Source organism: Ascaphus truei, chromosome 3 (assembly GCF_040206685.1).
Source record: "Ascaphus truei isolate aAscTru1 chromosome 3, aAscTru1.hap1, whole genome shotgun sequence".
Lineage (NCBI taxonomy): Eukaryota > Metazoa > Chordata > Amphibia > Anura > Ascaphidae > Ascaphus > Ascaphus truei.
In genome coordinates this window covers 11432959-11460651 of record NC_134485.1, presented here as the reverse complement: position 1 = coordinate 11460651, position 27693 = coordinate 11432959, and the positions used below count along the sequence as shown (strand labels likewise).

At 48.4% G+C, this 27693-nt stretch overlaps 2 protein-coding genes across 2 annotated transcripts in view; one reads left to right on the top strand and one right to left on the bottom strand.

Annotated features, from left to right (window-relative positions):
- The window catches only part of IGSF11 (immunoglobulin superfamily member 11), a 255698-nt gene that overhangs the window by 59534 nt on the left and 168471 nt on the right, over positions 1-27693 (bottom strand). The gene's annotated exons all lie outside the window — the stretch shown is intronic.
- Positions 1-27693, top strand: part of LOC142490563 (uncharacterized) — a 146204-nt gene that overhangs the window by 2148 nt on the left and 116363 nt on the right. Inside the window, exon 2 of the mRNA XM_075592983.1 lies at positions 4222-4349. Within this exon, the coding sequence (XP_075449098.1) occupies positions 4222-4349 (128 nt within the window). The remainder of the gene's footprint in view (positions 1-4221; positions 4350-27693) is intronic.

Sequence of the window (27693 nt, the reverse complement as noted above, 5' to 3'; positions counted from 1 at the left end):
GGGGAGCCGATTAGGCTCATCAATGTGTACGCCGCCCCCCGGAGAAATGAGCGCTTGGAACTTTTCCAGCACCTTCGTCCTTGGCTCGCAACCTCCAGGGCAGTGGTGATGGGTGGGGATTTCAACTACACGATTGAGGTGGGGGGGCGCGTGCCCCCCAGCAAATCATCAACGATAGATGTGACGTCCAGGCTACTCATGGCGATGATTGGGGAGGCATCCCTGAAGGACGTGGTAGGATCTATGGGAGCAGGCGCAGCAAACTACTCTTGGTGCCACCCAAATGGTTCCGTGCGTTCTCGGATTGACTTCCTGTTGACCACCAAGCAGGTACAGCACAGACAGCACTCCATGGTCGCAGTACATTTCTCTGACCACAGAGCCATTCATCTCCAGGGGCGCCTGGGAGGAGGTTTCCCCCCAGGGCCAGGATCCTGGAAGCTGAACTGCGCACTGCTGGAAAGGGAGGAGATCTTGGAGGAGCTGAGAACAGCATACACAGCATGGAAAGAAGAAAAGGCCTGTTTCCCCAGCACTGCAGAGTGGTGGGAATTCACGAAGATAAGGATCCGTTGCTTCCTGCAGGCAAAGGGCAGACGCCTGGCGTGTGAGAGGAAGGGGGAGTTCGAGGGCCTGCAGCGCAAGCTGCAGTCCCTGCATGACCTCAAACGCTCTGGATGGAACGTGGATGACGACCTGGAGGAAACCAAGGAGAGCCTGCAAAAGCACTTTGAGGAGGAATCCAGACGAATCATCTTCCGTTCCAAGGTGGAGAACCTTGAGAGGGGGGAGAAATGCAATGCCTTCTTCTTCAAGAAACTCCACTCTGCCCACATGCCCCTGAGGGAGCTGCGAGACAAAGATGGCAACGTGCAGCAGGGGAAGGAGGAAGTCATGGGAGTCGTGAAAGATTTCTATGAAGACCTCTACTCCCCAAAAGCATCAGACCGAGACCAGGCTGACAAATTCCTGTCAGGGATTACAAACACCATCGACCCGGCAGGAAAAGCAGCCATGAACGCCCCCCTGACGCTGGAGGAGCTCCACGCTGCAACCAAATCCTTTAAGAAGGGTAGGACGCCGGGCGGAGATGGTATCCCAGCTGAGTTATACACGAAGCTGTGGGACCTGATCGGCCCGGACCTGCTCGAGCTTTACAGGGAAATGGAAGCAGAAGGTAGGATGCCCCCAACGCTGAGGGAAGGAATGCTGACGCTCTTGTACAAATGGAAGGGGGAGAGGTGCGACCTCAAGAACTGGCGTCCCATCTCCCTCCTGAATGCGGACTACAAGATCCTAGCAAAAGTCCTAGCGAACAGACTGAAGAAGGTCATCAGCCAGATCATCCACCCAGACCAGACGTGCGGCATCCCCGGACGCAGGATCGCAGACAGCCTCGCCCTAATCAGAGACACAGTCCACTACATCAAAGACCGCCGTGTACACGCGGCCCTGGTCACCCTTGATCAGGAGAAGGCCTTTGACCGTGTCTCCCATGATTTCATGGGCAGGGTGCTGCGTGAGTATGGGATGGGGGAGATGTTCTGTTCTTATGTTAACCTGATGTACCTTGACATTTGCAGTGTGGCGATCGTGAACGGATGGAAGACTAACCCCTTCCCTGTCCTATCAGGGGTTAGGCAGGGCTGCCCTCTTTCACCTCTCCTTTTTGTCTGTTGTATAGAGCTCTTCGCCCAGTGCATCAGACGAGATGCAGAGATCAGAGGGATCGTCGTGCCAGGACCCCAGAGACGCGAAGTGAAGTGCTCGCTCTACATGGATGACGTCACCATCTTCTGCGCAGATAGCCGGTCGGTGAAGACGCTGGTCCAGACGTGCGAGGATTTCGGGAAAGCTTCAGGAGCAAAAGTCAACTGCGGGAAGTCAGAGACCAAGCTATTTGGGCTTTGGAACCTGACTGCCGACCCCCTCCCCTTCCCCATCAGAGCAGGCCTCATTCAAATCCTTGGAGTCTGGTTTGGTGTGGGGAGCGAGGCCGCTGCCCTGAAGAGCTGGAACGAGAGGCTGAACAAGGTGAAGCAGAAGATCGGATTGTGGCGCCTCAGACCCCTCACCATTGAGGGGAAAAAGCTGGTACTGCTGAACGAGATCCTCCCTGTCCTGCAGTACGTGGCCCAGGCATACCCGCCTTCGACCAGAACCTGCCAGGAGATCTCCATGGCAGTGTTCCGCTTTGTCTGGGGGGCCAAGTTTGAGAGGGGAAAGCGCGAGGTGATGTACAAAGAGCCGCACAAGGGGGGTAGAGGAATCCCTGACATCCCCACTATGCTGCGCGCCTTCTTTGTAAGCAACTGCGTGCGGATCACCCTGAGAGACTGCGACAAAGACTCCTCTGGCTACTCCATGTCCCGCCTCCTACTCCTGCCGCTCTGGAGAGCACTGGGGTGGGACAAGTGGGACAGCTCCATCCCTTACAGCTGGCGCACGCCCTGGTTCTACAAGGACGTGAAGAAGTTTGTGAGGCAGAACAATCTGGAGGGAGTAAAACCAGACCTGTGGAAGCCCAAGGTCATCTACAAAATGATCAGGGCTAAAGACATCATGGAATCAGTCCCAGGTCTCCACCCCAACACCTTTGGAACGGTGTGGAGGAATGTGGCATCGAAAAGACTAATGAATAAACACAAAGACATTGCTTGGCAGGCCATACACGGGGGACTCCCTGTGAATGCGGACAAGTACCAGAGTAAACTCAGCCTCGTGAGGCACTGCCCCAGGTGCAACCCAGTGGAGGAAAGCATCATACACCTCTTCTGGAACTGCCCCTTTGCGCAGGCCTTGCTGCGCGCGCTGGACACTGATTTTAAGGATTATATACCGAGGAAGTGCGTCACGTACTACTCGGTGTTCCACGGACTTTTCACAGGAACACACACAGAGAACGCAATCGAAGCCGGTTGGCGTCTAATGTGCTGTTTCAAGGACGTTTTACTATTCGCCAGGGAACGTTTGATCAAGGGGAGGAAGAGGATGTCGGTACAGGACTGTCGCAGGCTGCTCCACAGCCTGCTCAAGGACTATTCCATCTTTGACGGCCCTGAGGAGGAGGACTAAACACCCCCCTCCCCACCCCCCCCTTACTTCCCCGCCCCAAAAGTTTTTCTGTGCAATAAAGTTAGAGATAATGTGTGTATGATATGTCATGTCTGTGGTGCGGTGCATACGTATAAATGTACTGCACCGCCGTGTTCGTCACAGTTTTTTTACTTTTGGGGAAACCATTAATAAAAATGTATGTGAGTTGTGTGGGATATGCACTGCGCCGTTGTTAACGTCGCGGTTTTTTTTCGTTTGGAAAATGATTTATGTACTGTTATAATCTTGTTGTAAAGATTCGCTGCATAATAAAAGAATTTTCAAAACAAAAAAAAAAGCTGTCTGTGGGTGGTTTTCTGGGTATGCACCTTAACCCTGGCTGTGCTCAAAGCTGTGACCATGCAGCAAGCTTAAGCCTATAGGGAACCATGTTAAAAATGGTTATTGAGGCAAAAAGTGACACTGTGTGCTCATTTGCATGTCATTTCCCAGAATCCCTTGCTGCAGTGGAAGTGCTGTATGCTGGGTGATAATGGGGAAAGGCGGGGTTGCAGACCTGCCTAAGACATGCAGATGAGCATACAGCTATATTTGCATATATATATATATATATATATATATATATATATGTATATTTACAGTGTTCGACAAACCTATACATTTGCTCGCCCCGGGCGAGTGGATTTAACCCCCGGGCGAGTAAATATTGGCCCAAGCAGCACACGTTTGGTACTAGGTGGCGAGTAGATTTTTTTGTGTGGCGAGTAGATTTTTTGGTGATTTGTCAACCACTGTATATTTATATGGGAAAAAATTATAAGGTGCGCAAAAAATGTAAACAAACAATATATGAATACTAAACAATGGATGCTGCCACAATGTGTAGGATGCACACAACACCAAATAATATAAAAGAAAGAAAAACTAAGGGCACAGACCAATGCAAAGCAGATGTACGAATATAATACACCTGCAGGGATAAGGTACAATGAAAATCCAAAGAGTGGCAGCCGGGACTGGGTAGAGCCTAACAACGAGAGAGAGACAATGTGGTGAAGTATGTATATTTAGTGATACAGCAAACGTACAGATGCTACTTACGATGTGGCAGATAAAAACGGGCATTTCAGGATACAATCCTAATCTTTAGATCTGTTTGCACAGCCCACGGAGAACGCAGTATGCTGGACGACGCTTGTGCTCCAGACCCCCTCCTCCTTCATCTCCAAATCTCACGATGGTAGCGCGATGATGCCGGATCGTGACGTCAGTACCCGGAAGTATCTCCGTCGGTTAGGTCAGTATGAGGAATGCGGTATGAACAGTCCCAATTGCCTTTAATAAGGCATGCAGCAAAAGTAGGCTGATAAACAGTGAGTGGACTACAGTAGCCCTACGCGTTTCGTCTCAAAAGACTTTGTCAAGGGGTGTGTCATCTCACCTGCATGAGGCTCCTAAGTAGGTAGACCAGGGCTGCGATAGGTCACAAATCAAGCCACCTAAACCAATCACATAAAAGCCTGATACAGATGACAGATGAAAACAATCAATATAAGAATACATTAAGAACCCATGTTACTTAATAGAGCAATAAGATAAAAATACATTTAATTAAATAAACCAATATCTTAAATATATATATAAAAGTTAATTGATAAAAATGGAAAAAAGGCAAATATAATGGAATACAGCAAAGATTAAATTAATAATAAAATTATAAACATAATGAAGTATATAATGATTTAACGATCAATGTTGGGCTTTAGTGAGCAAATGTATTCTTGAACACTAAGTAAGGAACGCACCCAAATCTATGTCCACGTTAAGACCCAGAGGCACACGTGTTTTTACAGTGTGTATCCATCTGGTCTCTAGATATTGGTTTATTTAATGTATTTTTTATGTTATTGTTCTATTATGTAACATATGGGTTCTTAATATAGTGATTTTTGTAAGGATTACCGAAGTACAGCCGCTCCACGCATCCTCTCGAGCACCACTGCGCACGCGCGGGGTGCCTATACATTCCTTACCAGACGCGCGCAGCATGCACGCGCGCCAAAATGGCGTCATCCGACCACGCAGACTTTGAATCCGCCCCCGGATCATGACGCACACTGACTGCGCGCCGAGCTCGCATGTGACACGTGCACCACGCCCCAAGCTCCGTGTCAAGATTCATTAGCTGCACTAACAGCTGCTGCACCTGCTCATAGATGCATTCTTTAGCTGCACAAACAGCTACACCTGCTCGATGAGCCCTGGACCTATCACAGCTACCGCGGAGGCCGCGTCCCCGCTCCACCACCCATGGGGGCTGGCTGATCCAGCCTATATATGCTCACCAATGTTATAGGCACATTGGCTGAGCATAGATTCTTGTTACTCTGTGTTTACCCTTGCTGTTCCTGCCCTGTTGCTTTGTTCCAGTTTTTGATCTTCTGTGTACCGAACCGGCTTGCTTTGACTACTCCAACCTCTGGCTCCTGATCTTGGCTTCCTCTGACTCCTCGCTCCTCTCTAATCCTGAACTCAGCATTGCACCTCGACCACTCTCCAACCCTGACTTTGGCAAAAGTACCTTCTACGCTCCTGATATCTCCTACGTTGAACTCGGCAAGTATAAGACTACTCTGATATCTATATCCCTGACCCTGCTGTCAAGACAAACCTACACTCCGGACGTGGCCCCCGTGCCTGTGGCTGGTGTTTGTTACTACTCCCATCTCAGTACCGGGGTCTCGTCCTGTTTGTGGTGAGCACAGCGTGACAATTTTATATTGATTGTTTTCATCTGTATCAGGCTTTTACAGTATGTGATTGGTTTAGGTGGCTTGGTTTGTGACCTATCGCAGCCTTGGTCTACCTACTTAAGAGCCTCATGCAGGTGAGATGACACACACCTTGACAAAGTCTTTTGAGACGAAACGCGTAGGGCTACGGTAGTCTACTCACTGTTTATCAGCCTACATTTACTGCATGCCTTATTAAAGGCAATTGGGACTGTTCATACCGCATTCCTCATACTGACTTAACCGATGGAGATACTTCCGGGTACTGATGTCACGATCCGGCACCATCGCGCTACCATCGTGAGATTTGGAGAACGAGGAGGAGGGGGTCTGGAGCACAAGCGCCGGAGAGCATACGGCGTTCTCTGTGGGCCGTGCAAACAGATCCTGTGGTTCACATTTCCAGTATTGTGGCTAAAGATTAGGATTTTATCCTGAAATGCCCATTTTTATCTGCCACATTGTGAGTAGCATCTGTACTTGTGCGGTGTATCACTAAATATACATACTTCACCATATTGTCTCTCTCACATTTTTAGGTTCTACCCGGTCCCGGAGGCCACTCTTTGGACTTTCATTGTACCTTATCCCTGCAGGTGTTTTATATCCTAAAACACCCTGTAGGTTCCCAGGAGGCTGAGTCTCCGCAGATGCAGTAGGGAGCTTGGGGTGCAGGGTTCTTTTCCTGCGGTGGGTGTAGCGCCTCCATCCTGCAGGGCTCTGCCAGGGGCACAGATTCATCCCTACAGGAACTTTCCTCCTAGCAAGAAGCACACTGCAGTACCGGCAACAATGCAACTTGTCTGTTATTCGGGGTCTCACAGCACAGATACATCTCTACAGCAACACATAGCCATTCTCCTCAGAGGGCAGCCTGGCCCAGGGGTATCCTTCCCTCCCTGGTCAATACCTGACTTGTCCTCCTAAGGGGAAAGGCCGAGCAGCCAGAGCCCTGCTATTCTCTGCACTCAGAACTCTCTCCTCTCACATCCTTATCTCTCCCAGGGGCATATCACCTCCCTGGGCTCGACACAGCATATTTCCCTGACTTAGTCACCCAGAGGCGTGAGGCCTCTGGGGCTAGCCTCAGCTCCACCTCACCCCCTTGTGGGGCAAGGCCCAATGCATCCTTGCACTCCCAGGAGGGGAAGTGAACTGACCCCTTCAAACGGGCCTTCAGGGAGAGAGAAGCAGGAAGAGAGTCAGGTCTTATACCTGAAGGATCTTACCCACAATCCCTAGTGTCTGGGCAGGAGCTGGTATAGTGACCCCCACCCCTTCCTGGCATGGGATCTCAACTGTCACTAGCCGCACCTGCAGATGGCAACAAAGTGTCTTTCTGGTTAGCCTTCTCACATGCAGGCCCATGTGCAGGAGACGTAACCCTAGCACTGCCTAGAACTGACTAGGACAGGGAAATTCAGTAGCCAGTGGGCTTGTGACCTGATGTATACAACAAGACAAAAAGGCCCCAATTCAATGCATCCAACGTGACAAATTATTAGATACATTCTATGTATTTTATCTATATTCTTTCTTCTATAAATATGGCCCTTTTAGGTCAATACTTTAGGCAAAATATTTTAATCCTACAATCACGTCACGATAGACCCCAGATCAGTAGGTCCTACACTACCAATATTATACTGTCTGATGTATTTTTTCCACTGCAGAGAGAGACGAGGAAACGCAAATGCTGCAATAGCATGGGGTGCATGACATGTATGCGGTGCCTGAAGGGTTAAAAAGGTAATTGGGAGAGAGGGAGGGGACGACGGAGATGGAAGGAGGGGGAGAGGGAATGGGGGGAGAGAGAGGGGATGGAGGAGATGGAAGAAGGGAGAGAGGGAATGGGGGGGGGAGAGGGAGATGGGCGAGAGGGAATGGGGGAGAGGAGATGGGGGAAAGGGAATGGGGAAAGAGGGGATGGGGGGAGAGAGAGGGGATGGGGGATAGAGAGGGAATGGGGAGAGAGAGGGAATGGAGGAAAGGGAATGGGGGGAGAAGGAATGGGGGTAGAGAGGGGATGGAGAGAGAGGGGATGAGGAGATAGAGGGGATGGGGGAGAGGGAATGGGGAGAGAGAGGGGATGGGGGAGAGGGAATGGGGAGAGAGTGAATGGGAGGGGAGAAGGAATGGGGGGAGAGAGAGGGGATGGGGAGAGGGGATGGGAGATGGAATGGGGGAGATGGAATGGGGGGAGAGGGGATGGGGGAGAGAGAGGGGATGTGGGTGAGAATGACGGGATGGGGAAAGGAAATAGGGGATGGGGGGGGGGGGAGATACCAGTGACATTTACATATTTTTTAATAAGGAACACTCAAGAAAAAATTGTGCTGCTGTATGTAGGTTATAGTTTATTATATTTTTTCCTTCCGACCCTCTGATGGTGCAGCCCGAGCCTTGCAATTGGATTTAAGCATTGGCCCCCAAGCTGCTCTGCGTTTGCCGTGCCTGGTATAGGCTGTATCAAGGACAGTAAGACGAACAGCCACCCAGGTGATTGCAGGGATTATTATGGGGTTTATGGGAAAAGGCTCTTAGTAATTTCCCAATGATTGCAATTACATTTTTACGTCTCAAGTAGGAAATAAGCCCTTTTGCAGGTGGTTGCAGTAAATAAAAATGCTAATCAATTATCAAATATGAGTGTGCTACAAAATCACAATTTAAAATGCTAATCCTCTCAGAATCCCCGAAATCCATCTCTGGCATTCAGCCCGGGCGGCGTTTCACAGTGATGCCCTGGAAGAATGCAGTGGATTACTGTGAGCACTGAACAGCAGCGAGACCCCGAGCTGGAAACACGACTGAAGGCTTTGTTCTTAACAATCACCTTCTTCGGGTGGCTGTTTTCGGACGAGTGCTGTAACTAGACAGTTCCGATTCTGTACCAAACGTTTAAGGGGTCTCCATTGTTTCTACTGAAGGATCAGGAGTTGAGTCCCAATTATTGCCTTCAGTCACGGAAGACGTTTCCTAGTCGGAGGGTTGCTTATTTAACCTGGTTAGAATCCCATTGACAGCTCGTTATACCGGAATAAATTAGTTTATCTCCTGGCGGTTCTAAATATTATAAGATACTCAGGACAAGGACGTATCCTGCCTGCACAATACTATGTACGGCTCTCCAAACGCAGTTAAACATAAGTAATAACAATCATCCATAGCATCATTATTATAAGATTTTATTCTAATGAAGTTTGCAAAGCATTATATGAAGTGTAAAACTGTACGGCTCAATCCCTGTCCAAAGAGCTTGCAATCTAATTGAACATTTGTGGCCCAGTGGGCTGAAGAGTGACCTTAGGTCACACGGAGCCACCGAGTCACAATATCCAAAGTGTGCAGCCTTTATGTAAAGATTGTACTTGTTTTGTTCTTTTTGTCCTCGTCACAGATATTTAACATGTTATGTTACGTTAAAAGGGGTAATAACGTCTGCTACATGTCACAGGGAAGACTGTAGGGTCCCCGTACCTTCAGGGGCCCGTGCTCCCCCCTCCCGTCCGTGCCGGGATCCAAATTCCGCCCGACAGGAGAGGGGACAGCTGGAAGGATGACCTCGGGAGTCCCCGAACCGGCTCAGGACCGCACCACCGCTCACCCCAAGGTAGGGACATTGTGCGTGTGTGTGTAGCTGGGAGAGGTGCATGTGTGCCCACGCAGGAGGGTCTTACCTTATGCGGAGCCGGCCTTCCTTCTACAGCGTCGCATTGTCATGGCAACACGATGCATTACCATGACAACACGGCGTCACATTACGCTGTGATGTCATGACACTGCAGGAGGAGTGGGCCCCGCTGCCGGTGTGACCCCATGGGCCCCGCCAGACGTAAGGTTGGACCTGGCTACATCTGTACTGTATGTTGGAAAAATAATGATGTCAAAACCTCTTGCAGTGGCCCTGGGAATGGAAGTGTTAAGCTCGGTGTACAAGATCAAACTGAGACAGATGAAATGCTCTGCGAATCCCTGCGTCTCCCTGTCACTATTCTCCGGCTCTTATCTGGGAGTTCAACTGAAGCCACTTGGACTCCAACTGTGGTATAAAGAAAAAGTACACAGGATGAGAAGTAATAATGCCCAGGAAAGTGCCCCCTCTCTGTAGTGCTGCCAGTGCCAACAGTGTGCCTGACTGTCACATTGTGAGCACATTGACATCGGACAGGTCTGCACCCTGCTCTTCCCCATTATCTCTTCCGCTGCCGCCTGGGATTCTGGGTAATGACATGCAAATGAGTACAGTGTCACCTTTTACTTCATGTCCATTTTAACATGGATCCCCTATAAGCTTATGCCTGCCGTATTACACAGCTTATCAGCACAGCCTGGGTTAAAGAAAGTGCAGAGCCAGTAAACCTACTTACAGACAGCTTTTTTTGACCGTTTGGGTTAAACTGGCTTTGCAATTCTCTTTTTGCAAACACATACTGTACATTAGTATGATCCAAGAACACAAGGGGATTCAGTATTTCAGCTAAGTCCAAAAACTTTCCGGCCCCTCGTCCCCCCGTCCCCCTGTAGATTGCAAACACCCGCCCTCTCCCCGCTCTGTGATCGGTGCAGCAGTTCTATGTGTAGGTTTGTGTTGTGTACATCGCTATATTTCCCTACGTATAGTATTTTACAGCACTGCGGAAAACGTTGGCACCTTATACATAAGCCATAAAATTGATTCTGTTAATGCAATTATATTAGCTTTGATGTATGACACCATTTGCCCATCCAATACCTTTGGCGTCAGCTAGAAACCCACAGACAGCTATGGAGTGATTACAAAGCAGGTAGGGGGTGAACTGTTCAAATATCCCATGCCCAGCTTAGTAATGTGAGTAATGTGAGTAATGTGAGTAATGTGAATCTGTGAGTAAACACAGAAATTACAGCGTTGTATGGTTTGAGTTGAAGTTTCTGGTTAATTTTTAATGTCCGATTAAAAATGAATTCTGTTTGGAACATTTACAAGTCACATGTATTATTTAACACAAACGAGATTCATCGCTCGCTGGTTCACGGCACGAGGAATTTTCATTTAGCTGCTGCAAAGTTAAGCAGAATTACCCGCTATGAGCTTAGTTATTCTCCTCTCTGCGGGGGAGGATTCCGAGTGCCTTGTTAGGAGTCTGTCTTCAAGCAATAGCTAAATGAATTCTAACTTACTTCATACTGTAATGTATACATTCATAAAGCACCGAGAGGTTATGGGGTACTGTGCAGAGTACAATGCAGGCACACGGGATCCTGGTCCGGAAAGACCATTGACAATTGTTTGCTCACGTGGCATTGTGAGATTATATAACTTGCCCGCGAACCCACAGAGTAGCCAGTTGACATTAACCCACGTTAGAGACCAGGGCACCTGACAAGGTATGTAGTCAGGGCTGCCGACAACTTTCCCGGGGGCCCAGGACTAGTTTCCACCATCCCCTGCCCCCCCCCTCACCCCCCCTGTCGGCAGCCTTGCGAGGCCCCCTGCTTTCTCACCTCTTCGTACTTTCCCCTCTCTATACCACCCCTTTCTCACACTCCCACCTCTCCTATGTATTTCTCTCCCCCGTCTCACTCTTCCCGTCTTACACTCTTCCTCTCACTCCCCCACCTCCTCTCTTTCACTCCACCCTCCCCCTCCTCTCCCTACGCAACCCTCCTCTCTCCCTCTTTCCCCAATCTACACCCTCTTTCCTCCTCTCCCCTTTTCTCCCTCTTCCCCCTTCTCTCCCTCACACACTCCTCCCCTCTCACACTCCCATCCCAATATAACAACATGCCCCCTTTCTCTCACTCAATCCCCCCTTGTCACGCTCGCCCTCCTCCCCCCCATGAACCACACACACAATCCCACCCACCCAAAATCCCCACACAATTCCTCCCCCCCCCCCCCCATACCTACACAATCTCTCCCCACAATACACAGGGGCCACGCCTGTCCCAATGGGACCAACTTCCAGCGCTGACCAGCAGGGGAGGGAGGCCCTGTGCTGACCGGCGGCATCCAGCACCCACCAGGACAGCTGTCCCTGCTCTCGCTCCCTGTCGGCAGCCCTGTATGTAGCGGAGAGATGGGAGAGGATTGGCTAACATCGGTGGGAAGCTGCTGCATCGTTGTGACCTGTTTTGAAGACAGATGCCTCTATTCTATATGTGGTGAAGTCCCGGAGAAGAACTCTGCTCTATTCAAATAAATGAGACCAAAACCTTCTCCAGCATGGGACAATCAGCCTCATAGCATGTTGCACAGGGGCATAGAGAGAGTGACAAGGACACCGTGGTTGAAGAGAAGCTTCAGTAGACATTATTATTATTATCATTTGTAAAGCACCAGCATGTTCAAAATGGGGGTACAGAGCTGTAAATTTTACATAGACAGAGTTACATACAAATAAGGACAAACATGCACAGATACCGGAGGTAATGAGCGCTCTGCCCCTGAGAGCTTACAATCTACAGGGAATAAGGGGTAATGCTGAAACAAAAGGTAAAGTGGCTGCTCATTGGGGGAAGGAGTAGGGTCCAGCCGCACAGCTGATCCCACTAAGGTTTGGGGGTGTTACATAGTGTGGGGACTGGACACTGTGGGGCTTATTCTAGAAGCTCCTAAATTGTAATTGCCAAACCGCACGGCTTGGTATGTTCACAAGAAGTGGAATGAAATGTGACAAAAAACGGTTATCTCTATTGCAAATCACCTCTTCTAAACCGCTTCTAAAAAAGCGTGACAAACCGCCCAGTTTAACAGCCAAACCGCCGGATTGTACGCGCTTTAGGACCGGAATAGCCTGAGCTGGTGCTAACTCCATCCCCAGTCTGACATGTGGGTTTTGCTCTCTCGGACAAACCCATATTCCAGGCTCTGGATGTAACTCGCAATCCCAATCTCGCCGCCCTTACAGTGGTGTTAAAAAAATGCGCGTTTTTAGAAACGGTTTGCATAACGGTGCTACGGGAATAGCATTTGTGGGCAAAAAATGCGAGTTTGTGGGGTTTTTTTTTGACAAACCAATCGTATTGTCAAAGCAAGAGTGAAACCGCCGCTAAAAAAGCCGTTTAGAAGCGGTCTGGACATACGAGAAGGGCTTACAGAATAGCAAAGAGTGCCAATCTGCTTCTAAAGGGCCCCGAGGAAGCCGTTTGTCAATAAGCCCCATAAACTGCACTACAATGTTGTGTATCTTACAATTAATTTCCCTTCAGCGTCCTCCATCACACGAGGGGTTACAGCCGACAAGAAAAGGTTCCCCATCACGTCACGGTGATACGCGGCTCTTACACTACAGTATGTCACTATCCTGGGCAAACAAACATCCCTCAGCAAGCGGCCCCAGACTGACAAACATCTCATTTCCACGCAGTCACTTTGCCCCGCGTGCAACAGCCACAAAGCCTATTTACGATAGCCACCTGAAAGCAGCTAAAGAGTCGTACGTGGCTTTAATCACAGCAACGTGCACCAATACCAATTTAAATGTAATTGGTGTAATTAGTGTTCGTTTCATACATGCTAATTTGCCACTCTGAATTGCCATAATTAGGATGCACTTACAGAGCCCTGAATGAAGACTCCGGTTTGCATCGAAGAAGCCATGCCCCATGCTGCCCGGCCCTGTCCTGCCCCACCCGTGCTGCCCCGCTGGGCATGAGTTCACACTGCGTCAAAAGCAATGACATGTGCATGATGTACAATGCCAAGGGTGGCCAAATCCAGTCCTCAAGGGCCACCAACAGGTCAGGATTTCAGGATCTCCCTGCATCAGCACAGGTGGCTCAATCAGTGGCTCAGTCTCCGACTGAGCCACTGATTGAGCCACCTGTGCTGATGCAGGGAGATCCTCAAATCCTGACCTGTTGGTGGCCCTTGAGGACTGGAGTTGGCCAGTCACTGACTGAGCCACTGATTGAGCCACCTGTGCTGAAGCAGAGATATCCTGAAAACCTGACCACTTGGTAGCTCTTGAGGACTGGCGTTGGCCACCCCTGCACTATGCATTGCATCTGCAATTACTCAAACGCGGCCCTGCCGCTGTCTCTAAGTAAAGCGCTCTGCATCCAAACAAGTTCAGCTTCTATTTTTAGAAGCATAGCATATTCTGCGCTGAAAGCAGCATGGGTAATCACAGGGCATTATATACTCCGTTACTCTGCAGTGCAGGCTGGGTAGGAAAACGCGTCCATCAGGGCTGATTGAGGAAGGGAGGAATAATGATATCGTTCTGGCCCTGATACGGCTTCATTGACACAGTATGCAGCTGTTTTTCGATTAAGAGGACTGTTTGCCAGCGATTGAATTAAGGCTCCTGAATTTGTAGAAGGATCAATCAGGGCAGATTTGTTGTAGCCAGATATATATTGGAGACAGGGTAAGGGGCTACGATAGAAATATAATCTCTGAAATCCGTGTTTTGCCAATTTTACAAGCATTCTATGCTATCTACAGATAGTCTTAACAGATTTCTGCTTTTGTACAGACTGTTGCAAACTGGGAGTGTCCCTGTCAAACCAGGACAATTGGTACTGTAGCTTTAATTAAAGTGACTAAAAGTTACCCGCAAATGCAAGTGTAACACCCCCCCCCCCCCCCCCGCAAAGGGGTTACCACGTTACTGTTAGGAGTTAATAGCGGGGTAGTGTGTGGGATGGGGATACTGATGTCAGAAGAGATATATAAGATATGGGGAAGGGTCTGGAAGTCGGGTTCCCGCAGGACAAGAGGAGAGGAGCCTTGGGGATAGTAGATAGGGATGTTCATAAAGTAATAGCACAGACTAGGCCCTTCTGCTTTATTATGTTGTAGATAGGGACAGTGCCCCTTTAAGTTAGGATCCCAAAAAGAAGGCTAATGGAATATGAAACATAGAAAAATAGTACGCCACAGAGAGCCTCAGGAAAGCGGCTCCCGGTATCGGCGGATCGGCTCTAACCGCGGATCTGCACTAATATTCCTCGCAGCCTGTATGGAAGTGGCAGTTCCCAAACAGGGCAAAGGTGTTGTGGTCACTTGTAAAGAAACCCCCAGGATTCCCGTATGGGCCTAGTGTAACCGGGGCAATACTGATTATGGTCCCAAAGCAACAACGCAGAGCCGGGTCCCGCACAAGTAAAGCAACTAAGTCAACGCACCTCCATTTGTAAGTCAACGCACCTCCCTTTGTAAGTCAACGCACCTCCATTTGTAAGTCAACGCACCTCCCTTTGTAAGTCAACGCACCTCCCTTTGTAAGTCAACGCACCTCCATTTGTAAGTCAACGCACCTCCATTTGTAAGTCAACGCACCTCCATTTGTAAGTCAACGCACCTCCCTTTGTAAGTCAACGCATCTCCATTTGTAAGTCAACGCACCTCCATTTGTAAGTCAACGCACCTCCATTTGTAAGTCAACGCACCTCCCTTTGTAAGTAAACGCACCTCCCTTTGTAAGTCAACGAACCTCCCTTTGTAAGTCAACGCACCTCCCTTTGTAAGTCAACGCACCCCCATTTGTAAGTCAACGCACCTCCATTTTTAAGCCAACGCACCTCCATTTGTAAGCCAACGCACCTCCATTTGTAAGTCAACGCACCTCCATTTGTAAGTCAACGCACCTCCATTTGTAAGCCAACGCACCTCCATTTGTAAGCCAACGCACCTCCATTTGTAAGCCAACGCACCTCCATTTGTAAGCCAACGCATCTCCATTTGTAAGCCAACGCATCTCCATTTGTAAGTCAACGCACCTCTATTTGTAAGCCAACGCACCTCCATTTGTAAGCCAACGCACCTCCCTTTGTAAGCCAACGCACCTCCATTTGTAAGTCAACGCACCTCCATTTGTAAGTCAACGCACCTCCCTTTGTAAGCCAACGCACCTCCCTTTGTAAGTCAACGCACCTCCCTTTGTAAGTCAACGCACCTCCTTTTGTAAGCCAACGCACCTCCCTTTGTAAGTCAACGCACCTCCATTTGTAAGTCAACGCACCTCCCTTTGTAAGTCAACGCACCTCCATTTGTAAGCCAACGCACCTCCCTTTGTAAGTCAACGCACCTCCATTTGTAAGCCAACGCACCTCCCTTTGTAAGTCAACGCACCTCCCTTTGTAAGTCAACGCACCTCCATTTGTAAGCCAACGCACCTCCCTTTGTAAGTCAACGCACCTCCATTTGTAAGCCAACGCACCTCCCTTTGTAAGTCAACGCACCTCCATTTGTAAGTCAACGCACCTCCCTTTGTAAGTCAACGCACCTCCATTTGTAAGTCAACGCACCTCCCTTTGTAAGCCAACGCACCTCCCTTTGTAAGCCAACGCACCTCCCTTTGTAAGCCAACGCACCTCCCTTTGTAAGCCAACGCACCTCCCTTTGTAAGTCAACGCACCTCCCTTTGTAAGCCAACGCACCTCCCTTTGTAAGTCAACGCACCTCCCTTTGTAAGTCAACGCACCTCCATTTGTAAGCCAACGCACCTCCCTTTGTAAGTCAACGCACCTCCATTTGTAAGTCAACGCAATGAGACATTTTGGTTCTTTTAAAAATAAGCATAATTAGCCCAATTCGGAAGAAGGCCTTATAATCACATTACACATTATATCGCTTCTCATGCCAAAAATAAATCAGTGCTAAGGGTAACTGAGCAGTTTGAACCCATAATTATTCACTTGTCTACCCCCAGCCACAATGTATCATGTTTAATATTGCATCTGAATAAGGACGCAATAGAAATGTTGTTATAAACAAATCGGCCATATATAGCCCTGCTGAATGGGGAGGAGCATTTAAGTACTATGGCGTGAGAGAAAGAGTTGGGTAAAGATCTCCCTGTAAATCAAGCATGTCAAACTCGCGGGCCGCGGGCCGCATCCGGCCCACAACGAACATATTTGCGGCCCATCCCAGTGGTTCCCAATCGAGGGCCGCGGTGCCCTGGTGCGCCGTGGCTTGCCTAGAGGGGCGCCGCGATTATCCCTCCCCATTATCCCTCCTTCATGCCGGCCGGGCCGCAGGAGATTGGCTGCAGGCAGAGAGGAAGCCGGGGGCGGGGCTTCCGCTTTGTGCAGAGCACACGGTGAGTGTGTGTGTCTGCCTTCCTGCTCCTGGCTCCTGTCTGCTAGTGGTAGTGCGGTGTCCCGCCCCCTTCTGCCCCGGGTGATAGGAGAAGGTAGGGGGAGTGCTGGGGGGGGGGGGGGGGGGGGTTAGTTGTACATTTGCCTGTCCTGCACGGATCGCATGCCTTTCCCCCCCCCCTCTCACTCCCCCCCAGTCACTCACATCTGTCACTGCCTCTGCTCTCCACTGCTCTCCTGTGTGTGTGTGTATCTGTGTGTGTGTGTGTGTGTATGTGTATCTGTGTGTGTGTGTGTATCAGTGACTTTGTGCAGGGAGCTGCCTGCATGGATCGCATGCCTTTCCTCCCCTCCTCCCCCAAACACATCCATCGCTGCCTCTGCTCTCCACTGCTCGTGTATCTGTGTGTGTGTATCTGTGTATCTGTATATGTGTATCTGTGTATGTGTATCTGTGTGTGTGTGTGTATCTGTGAGTGTCTGAGAGTGTGTGTCAGAGAGAGTGTGTCAGAGAGAGAGAGTGTGTCTGAGAGTGTGTCTGAGAGAGAGTGTCTGAGAGAGAGAGTGTCTGAGAGAGAGTGTCTGACAGAGAGAGAGAGAGAGAGAGAGAGAGAGAGAGAGAGTGTCTGAGAGAGAGAGTGTCTGAGAGAGAGAGAGTGTGAGAGTGTGTCTGTCTGAGAGAGTGTGTGTGTGTGTGTGTGTGTGTGTGTGTGTGTGTGTGTGTGTGTGTGTGTGTGTGTGTGTGTGTGTGTGTGTGTGTGTGTGTGTGTGTGTGTGTGTCAGAGAGTGTGTGTGTCTAAGAGAGTGTGTGTGTGTCTCAGAGAGTGTGTGTGTGTCTGAGAGTGTGTGTGTGTCGGAGAGAGTGTGTGTGTGTCGGAGAGAGAGAGTCAGAGAGAGGGAGAGAGAGTCAGAGAGAGAGTCAGAGAGAGGGAGAGAGTCAGAGAGAGGGAGAGAGAGTCAGAGAGAGGGAGAGAGAGTCAGAGAGAGGGAGAGAGAGTCAGAGAGAGGGAGAGGGAGTCAGAGAGATTGAGAGGGAGAGAGTCAGAGAGAGGGAGAGAGTCAGAGTGAGGGAGAGAGTCAGAGGGAGGGAGAGGGAGAGAGTCAGAGGGAGAGTAGAGAGAGCCAGAGGGAGAGTAGAGAGAGTCAGAGGGAGAGAGAGTCAGGGGGAGAGAGAGTCAGAGGGAGAGAGAGTCAGAGGGAGAGAGAGTCAGAGGGAGAGAGAGTCAGAGAGAGGGAGAGAGAGTCAGAGGGAGAATAGAGAGAGTCAGAGAGAGGGAGATAGAGTGTGTCTGAGAGAGAGAGTGTATCTTAGAGAGTGTGTCTGAGAGAGAGAGAGAGAGAGAGAGAGAGATTGTGTCTGTCTTAGTGTGTGTGTGTGTGTGTGTGTGTGTGTGTGTCAGAGTGTGTGTGTGTCAGAGAGAGAGAGTGTGTGTGTGTGTGTGTGTGTGTGTGTGTGTGTGTGTGTGTGTGTGTGTGTGTGTGTGTGTGTGTGTGTGTGTGTGTGTGTGTGTGTGTGTGTGTGTGTGTGTGTGTGAGAGAGTGTGTGTGTGTGTGGGAGAGTGTGTGTGTGTGGGAGAGAGTGTGTGTGTGTCGGAGAGAGAGTCAGAGAGAGGGAGAGAGAGTCAGAGAGAGAGTCAGAGAGAGGGAGAGAGTAAGAGAGAGTGAGAGAGAGAGTCAGAGAGAGGGAGAGAGTCAGAGTGAGGGAGAGGGAGAGAGTCAGAGGGAGGGAAAGGGAGAGAGTCAGAGGGAGAGTAGAGAGAGTCAGAGGGAGAGAGTCAGAGGGAGAGAGAGTCAGAGGGAGAGAGAGTCAGAGGGAGAGAGTCAGAGAGAGGGAGAGAGAGTGTGTCTGAGAGAGAGAGAGAGTGTGTCTGAGAGAGAGAGTGTGTCTGAGAGAGAGAGTGTGTCTGAGAGAGAGTGTGAGTGTGTCTGTCTGAGTGTGTGTGTGTGTGTGTGTGTGTGTGTGCGTGTACGTGTGCGTGTGCGTGTGTGTCAGAGAGTGTGTGTTTGTCAGAGAGTGTGTGTGTGTGTCAGAGAGTGTGTGTGTGTGTGTGTGTCTGAGAGTGTGTGTGTGTGTGTCTGAGAGAGTGTGTGTGTGTCTGAGAGTGTGTGTGTGTCGGAGAGAGTGTGTGTGTGTCGGAGAGAGTGTGTGTGTGTCGGAGAGAGTCAGAGAGAGGGAGAGATAGTCAGAGAGAGAGTCAGAGAGAGGGAGAGAGTCAGAGAGAGTGAGAGAGAGTCAGAGAGAGGGAGAGTCAGAGAGAGTCAGAGAGAGGGAGAGAGTCAGAGAGGGGGAGAGAGTCAGAGAGGGAGAGAGTCAAAGAGAGGGAGAGAGAGTCAGAGGGAGAGAGAGGGAGTGAGTCAGAGGGAGGGAGAGGGAGTCAGAGGGAGAGTAGAGAGTCAGAAGGAGAGGAGAGAGAGTCAGAGGGAGAGAGAGTCAGAGGGAGAGAGAGTCAGAGGGAGAGAGAGTCAGGGAGAGAGAGTCAGAGAGAGGGAGAGAGAGTCAGAGGGAGAGTAGAGAGTCAGAAGGAGAGGAGAGTCAGAGAGAGGGAGAGAGGGTCCGAGAGAGGGAGAGAGAGTCAGAGATGCCAAGTGTCAGGAAGAAAACATTAATTTTATCGTTGTTCTTGTTCTTTTTTTTTATATACTGTACTTTTCTAAATAAACCTACGTTTCTATGAAAATTGAAGTTTTTGTTTTTTTGCGGCCCACCTAAACTTAAACCTTGTTTATTTGGCCCGTGTTAGCCTTTGAGTTTGACATGCTTGCTGTAAATAAATGGAAACAGATATGGGAGTAACAGGACAATCACCTACACCCTACAGTATATTTGTGAAGATCCTACAAAACTCTTACTGCACAGGTGGTGTTATAGACAGTCAATTGGCACAAGATATTCTTCACCTCTACAAATGAAGGCTGGAGGAGCAGTGGAGAGAGCGTGGGACAATGTTCCACATTGGGTGGTCACGCCCCAGAAGTGTATCGTATTGGAAAGAAATCAGGATACAAATCAACTCAATCACGAGTATGGACATTCCTGTGGATCCATGGATGTGTCTTTTAAACAGCGATGTTATAGGAATGGAAGGGCTTGTTATGGCTGAAACCTGAGTGCTTAACAGTGCATTAGTGAGCTTTGAAGATACCCATTAGTATTTAACGAGGCGTTAACCTAATTAATTTCTCTGCAGCCTCCTTGTGACGGTGAGGGGGTACCCAGGCCAATAAATAAAGGTATTATGCCCGGCTGGGTGCCCCTGAGCCATATTGGGGAATTGTAGAGTACCAGCTCTGCGCCCCAGTAATGGCAGCAACATTGCAAATGTATGAAACATGTCTGTGTGTGTCCCACCAGGTATAAGGTGGCAGCAATAATTTCATGAATTAAATGTATGTGTTATTGTGCCCATGTTTCCCCAGCCCGCAGCACAGCCAATAGCTTTTAGCGAACTTCTGCTAGGAAAGTCTTAGCAAGTTGAATTTTGCTGTGAGTGCTGGTCAGGTAAAACCATTAAAAAGGTTATCACGCAATTTTTATAAAGCCTTATAAAAATTGATGAATTAAAGTTCCCCTAAATTAACTGTTTTAACATTATAGACATAAGGGGATTTTAATTCAGGCGTCCGGAACAGGAGATAACACTTAAGTTGTAGTACTGTGCTTAGACGTGTATAAGGTGAGCAATGCATATATAACTCGGACTTCAAAGGCCACCCAGGATATGGAGGTGTTAAATCCTTTGTTAGCAAGGAGGGTGAAGGAAGAGAGACTTCAATAAGACATCCTGACAAATGGCTACTTGGCCCACACTGAACGGCGCCGGGGAGAGGGGACGGCCTCATATGCTAAGCGGCCACGGTGCAAAGTTGGCACATGCCCAGAGCAGACTGAGAGCCCCCTCTGCCAGGTTTGAAAAGTACTGGCAAGTCCGTGATAGGGTTAAGGAATTATTCCCACGGAGGAGATTGGCTGCATGGGTTAAGTATAGGCCTGTTTAGTGCATAAAAAAACCCTGCAGCCAATCAGGAAGCAGTTCCATCTAAGTTCCATCCTGTAACAAGACTTAACATCGTAACTTGTAAGTGATCTAAGTTCCATCCTGTAACAAGACTTAACATCGTAACTAGTAAGTGATCTAAGTTCCATCCTGTAACAAGACTTAACATCGTAACTAGTAAGTGATCTAAGTTCCATCCTGTAACAAGACTTAACATCGTAACTAGTAAGTGATCTAAGTTCCATCCTGTAACAAGACTTAACATCGTAACTAGTAAGTGATCTAAGTTCCATCCTGTAACAAGACTTAACATCGTAACTAGTAAGTGTATTTTTTTTCCGTTGTAAATGTAAATCAAGCTGCGTATGTTCATTGTGTAAATAAATGACATTTTATTTTATATCTCTTGCTTTGCTCAATCAAAGGATCTGGGTATTTTGGTGTTAAAAGCATTGGTCTCCCGTGATACTCCTCCATCACAAAAGGAGTTAACTTAAGTCAACGCTTCGTTAAGTAAATAACAGAGCTTAGTAGATCTGTGCAAAGCATTGCTAGCCTCTCAGAGACTCTCACGCCCCCATAGAGACCAGCGCTCTCCGCCCACTACATACAGTAAAATTAAATCTCCTCCCCTACGTACCATTACAAATGAAGCTGTTACAAGCAAGGTGCATGAGTTTATTTCAATGAGCTGAGCCTGCTGTGTCTGCAATGTATTAACTCTGTGTAATGTCCTCATTATGTTGAAAGCCCTTATAATGCATCTAGGAGAACAGTGTTCTGCAATCAGACCAGCGGTGGCCAACTCTAGTCCTCAAGGGACACCAAGTTTCCAGGATATCCCTGCTTCAGCACAGGTGACACAGTTGAAGACTGCACAACCTGTGCAGAAGCAGGGATATCCTGAAAACCTTGCCTGTTGGTGGCCCTTGAGGACTGGAGTTGGCCAGCCCTGCATTAGATCATCTTTTCCAACAAATCTTTGTTTAGCCACTAGAGGGAGGTGTTAAAAAATAATAGCTAAAGCATGGTAATGATAGGCACAGGCCAGTTCAGCTCATAAATAGCTCATTTTCAAGGGTATGAGGGTGCTATGGTAAGGGTGCCTATAACACACTTTGCCACAGTGCCACGGATGTGAAGGTATGTATAGCATAGAAGCAAATTACATCCAGCACACTTGGACTTCTTCAATAAATCAGGGTTACCATATTTCACCAGTCCAAAAAAAAAAGAAGTCACCACACAGGGATAACCATGCGTGGCCGGCGCTCATCGCTCGCGCATGCGTGGCCGGCGCTCATCGCTCGCGCATGCGTGGCCAGCGCTCAACGCTCACGAATGTGCGCTTTCGTTTGCACATGCGCGGTCGGCGCTCGTGCATGCGTGGCTGGAAATCACGGACATTTTTATGATATTTATAAATTCCTCACGTATGGCGACCTTAAATCAAAAAGCTGGACCTGAGGCTTTTAAGTCCTGACTCCGCATAGACCCATAGGCACCAATGGTCTCCCGGAATCCATGACTTGGAACTCCCACAGTTCATTTACAGGTTACCAGTACATATACCTATTAAATATAACCCTTTTCATAAAATATACTGTGTCCTGTGTCCTGTCTTTTGTGTGATACAATGTATAAGTTCCTATTCTGGTGTCAGGGATGAGGTGAGAGTATAATTTGCCGACACTCACTGGCCTCATTCTTAGCACACTTTAGGCCTCGTTCAGGGTGCCAGAGGCAGGAGTTGGAGGGAGGGCGGGAGTTGGAGGGAGGGAGGGCGGCAGTTTGCTGGGCGATGTGTGTTCATCCCCAGCAGACTGTTTCAGGAGTTGGGGAGGGGGCGGGGCTACACATGGCAGCTTAGGGATCCAAGTTGCAGTCATGAAATCATTCTCAAGAATGATTTCATTGGCTGCCGAGGTCCCAGTGACGCTGCTGCAGCTTCAAAAAACGAATTTTTCGTTTATTGAAACTGTAGCCAGCGTCAACTCCTGGCTTCGGAGACAGGGCAGCTGCTACCCTGACAACCAGTATTCAATTTCAATACTTTGTGTCCCACGGCAGCACGCCCTCCCTCCGAAGCCTGCACCCTGAACGAGGCCTTAGAAATAGCTTTTAAAACTTTGCTCACACAATAAATCCTGCTCAGTTTTATCGCATAGCTGGAGCACCCCTGAACCCCTATACCAGGTTCAGGGTACTTGGGCACCCCTCCTTATACTAGGGACCTTTTGTTATACTAGGGACCCCGAGTATGGTTGCAGGTATTGATTAACCCCTGCTTGCCCTTTTACCTTGTCTGGATGATGCTGCAGCAGGAATCCTGGCGGTGAGTCGTAAGAACATTTTCAGAGTCAGAGTTTGCCCAGAGCAATGTGCTTGGCTGTATCCGAGAATCTCACTCGATTCCCGGACCCAACTCTTGGAGTGCCCCATAACTCCGGAACCCCAATACATAGACACATTCTGTAAAGACTTTCTCCGGCAAACCCACCCTGAAACTTACAGCCTAGAAATCTCCCGATCACAGCACCCCAGGAAAGGCAAAACACACAGAAATCTCCCGATCACAGCACCCCAGGAAAGGCAAAACACACAGAAATCTCCTGATCACAGCACCCCAGGAAAGGCAAAACACACAGAAATCTCCTGATCACAGCACCCCAGGAAAGGCAAAACACACAGAAATCTCCCGATCACAGCACCCCAGGAAAGGCAAAACACACAGAAATCTTTAATGTTGCAGAATCTGCACACAGTCACAGCAATGCATTTAGGACATCTATGTCCAAGAGCTGACACTCTTGGACCTCAACACACAGATCAGGGGAAAACAAGTGGGCTGAACCTTTATTAGCGAGCCTGGTTAACCCCTTCACCGTTACAATGACCCTTGCTTATGAGAAGATAAACAGATAAGTATTTAACGATATATGTGAAGATAGATGTAGCACTGGGATTTTTTTGCCTTTTAATCCAGGGGTGCACAAACTTTTTAGTGTGTGCCCCTGCCTGCTCTCCCCCCCTGCTCGCGCCCCCCTCCTAACCTTGTCTTCGGCATCAAATGACGCTGTGATGTTCACGTGACCCGCAGCGGCATTTGACGCCACGTTGCCATGGCGACGCGACGCCGAACACACGGTAAGGATCCCCCCACCATTTAATTGAAATCCCTTTGGGAAGAACGCAGGGCCTCTGCAACCACCACACCCCCCACACCCCTGAAAAATCTTGTGCCCCTTAGTTTGCGCACCGCTGTTTTAATATATAATATATACTGCCCCTATCTACAAAATAATAAACAGGGGGGCCTGGTCAGTGCTATTACATTATAAACATTACTTATCTACTCTCCCCGAGGTTCCTCTCCTCTGGGTCTCCAGGAACCTAACCTTCTCGGAACTTCCCTCTCTTTAATATACTCCCTGTGACATCATGATCGCATGGCAACACAGGGTGGAGCCCCATCCACTCCAACCCTCTAGTAACCCTTTAGGAGGGGGGTTACAGAAGGAGAACAGGATAGGTTAAATAAATATGAAGAAACCTTTAGATACAGCACAGGTTACTGCACCAAATGGTAATGCGGAATATCACCGAATATCTCACCATAAGGTGCCGGCCGGTGCGATAACCTCTGCTTACATAGAAAGGCAGAGCGAAGGGATGACAGAGAGAATGCAGTGAAAAGACAGAGAGATAAAATGACTGGGAGAGAAAGGGCTGTATGGTTTGATAGGATCTAATCCTCCGATTAATGTATTTTGTAAGAAGATTATGCAAATCCCAGCTCTTGCATGCCAGCACTGAACTGTAAGCTTCTGTTCATCCTTGTAAACAAAATGGAAATGATAAGTGTATGAAAACATGAAAACTCATTTGCCAAAATACCCTCGCGCTTATAGACATATACATCCAATTCCTTTCACACCGCCGGCTCGCGGCTCTGGGAATGTGTCGGGGGAATATTTCGTTGTTAATGCAAAACAAAGCCATGCAGGTCTTGTTACACTGTGTATTACCCAGTCATACAAGGCATAGTGCAGATGTCAGCTCCTCTATGAGAGCCCAGAATCCTGTGCACAGAAGCCACGGTTTCCCGAGCACATGGAAAAGACACAGGGATGTGTAACTACTGTAAAGAGAATTAAACAAAATACACAATATGTTTGCCTGAAATACAGCTGCAGTTAGTCACCTTCCCTGGAGTCGCTCGCCTGGGAAGGTGAGTGGCACAGAGAGCCGTGGGGGACCATTTTCCTCTGTGGCCCCCCCCTCCCCCCCGCAGCATTAATTCATGCTGCTGCAGCATTCCGCCAGCGGGGAAAGTTAATCAGGGTACATCTGTAGAGGGGATTGTACTGTTGCATGGGCTGTATTAATGCCTGTACACTTTTACGCAAAAAATAGGCATTAAAAAGAATATGCCTGGCATACCGTAGATCGTGTAAGGCAGAGGTCTCAAACTCAGTCCTCAAGGGCCACCAACAGGTCAGGTTTTATGGATATCCTTGCTTCAGCACGGGTGAACAAAGACTGAGCCTCTGATTGAGCCACCTGTGCTGAAGCATGGATATCCCTAAAACCTGACCTGTTGGTGGCCCTTGAGGACTGGGGTTGGTCAGTCTAATACTGAGCCACTGATTGAGACACCTGTGCTGAAGCAGGGAAATCCATAAATGCTGGCCTGTGTGTGTCCCTTAAGGACTGAGTATGAGACCCCTCTTGTAAGGGGTTAAATATCAGAAACAGGCAACACCTGCTTGGACCCAACCTCTACATTTCCTGTCCTGGTCACTTTGACTAATGCAAAGAAAGAGAAATGTCCCACGAATGGAACAGAAAACAAATTAAATAAATAGCGGCGTTCAAACTAAGTTCTTGTTAGCCTGTAAAATCCTGTACAGACAGTGCTCGGTTCTCCATCGGAATCCGTTCTGGTAGTAGCGTTGATAGTGAAACCGTTGTAAAGTGAGTCCCATGTTAATCAGTGGCAGTGAGCGTTGGATAACGCACTCAGGCATTGGATAACACATTCCGGCATCGATAAACGGCCCTTAGGGTTGCATTGTAAAGCGTTGGATATGCCATTCGTTGTAAAGTGAAACGTTGGATAACGAGGACTACCTGTACATGTTTGTCCCATTTAGCATATATAATAATAATAATAATAACAATAGTACCTTTATTTCATATAGCACTTCTCTCTCAATAGGAATCAAAGCGCGTCACCATTACAGTACAGTGCACAATAAACAGCACATAGCAATTTTTGCAGACACAGTCCCTGCCCTGTGGAGCTTACAATCTATGTTTTTGGTGCCTGAGACACAGGGAGATAAAGTGACTTGCCCAAGGTCACAAGGAGCTCATACTGGGAATTGAATCAGACTCCCCTGCTACAAACTCTCAATGTCATTGTTTACAGAACCAGTGTCTTTACTCACTCCCCAGGGAGAAGGAGTTAATAATGGATAATATAAGCAGAGCCAAAGACCAGGTTTGCTTGTGCTACTTATGCATATGTTAGATAGTACATCCATAACCGCTGAGTTACACTTCCTGAAGGATTGATTGAAAGTGAAAGGCGGCCATTATGTTAGGCACACAACCAGGATTACTACAGATTTCTAACAGGAGCACCAAATGAATGCCAGCTTAGGTAAGAATGTAGAATTATACATGGTCACATGCTTTACATATACAAATAAGAAAAAAAGAAAAGGAAAATAATGGGGGGTGCTTTAAATTCTTGCAGACTTAAGTGAGATATTGCAGTAAAAGGTAACACATTTTGTACAGCACTTCAGGTGTTACCATGCCAACCTCAAACCCAGGCCGAGGTTCGGAATATGTGTGTGCGTGTGTGTGTGTCACATAGAGAAAAGGGACATACTATAGGAGTAAAAACGTAGAAGCGACATTTGTAAGACATTATTTGAATATATATCACTTCTTTAACCCATGCTGTGCTGAAAAGCTGTGTAATGTTTTCAGGCATAAGCTTAAAGGGCTCCATGTTAAAATGGACATGAATCAAAGGTGACACTGTGTGCTCATTGGCATGTCATTTCCCAGAATCCCTGGCTGCAGTGGAAGCACGGTATGCTAAGAGGGTTAATGAGGAAAAGCAGGGATGCAGACCTGCCTGAGACGTGTGAAGGTGCTGACTAGTGGTACTGTATTTTTATTTGTTGAGTATATAGTTGAGTGTATATATATATATATACGATGTGTTTGCTCTGAGTGAATGCACATACAGTATGCACAGGAACTATAGCACAGCTCGTGCTTCCCTAGTTCTTTATTAACACTTTTTTTTATTTTATAAAGCCAGACAGGTTCAATTCTTCAAGTCTTCCTTTGGAAGCGAATTCCACAGCCTGGTTATTCTGCGAGTAACAAAAAAGATCATTGTTATTGTCACAGAATGTGAACCTTTCCTGAACCATTTGTGTGGATTCTGCTTTGTACTTTTGCCACTCGCTCTGCTTTCTAGTTCTCTCAGCGAATGCCGGGGCTGCGTTGTGGAGAAGCGCAGTCCTGAGCTGCCGGGGTCACCGTGCAGAGATGAAATAAGAAGACAAAGCAGCCGGCGGGAGGAATCACCGGTCTGCACTCCAACACATCCTAAAATGGTCTGAAGAACGGTTTCTGTGAAATCCAGCGGAGATACAACACCACTGTCAGTCTGCAGCGGGCCGCTTCCAATCTGCCCGGCCAGGGAGAGATTGTAAAGACACAAAGTAAGATGTGAAGCGGCCGCTTTTCTATACATGACACGCAAACGCTGCAAAAAAAGAAAAGGT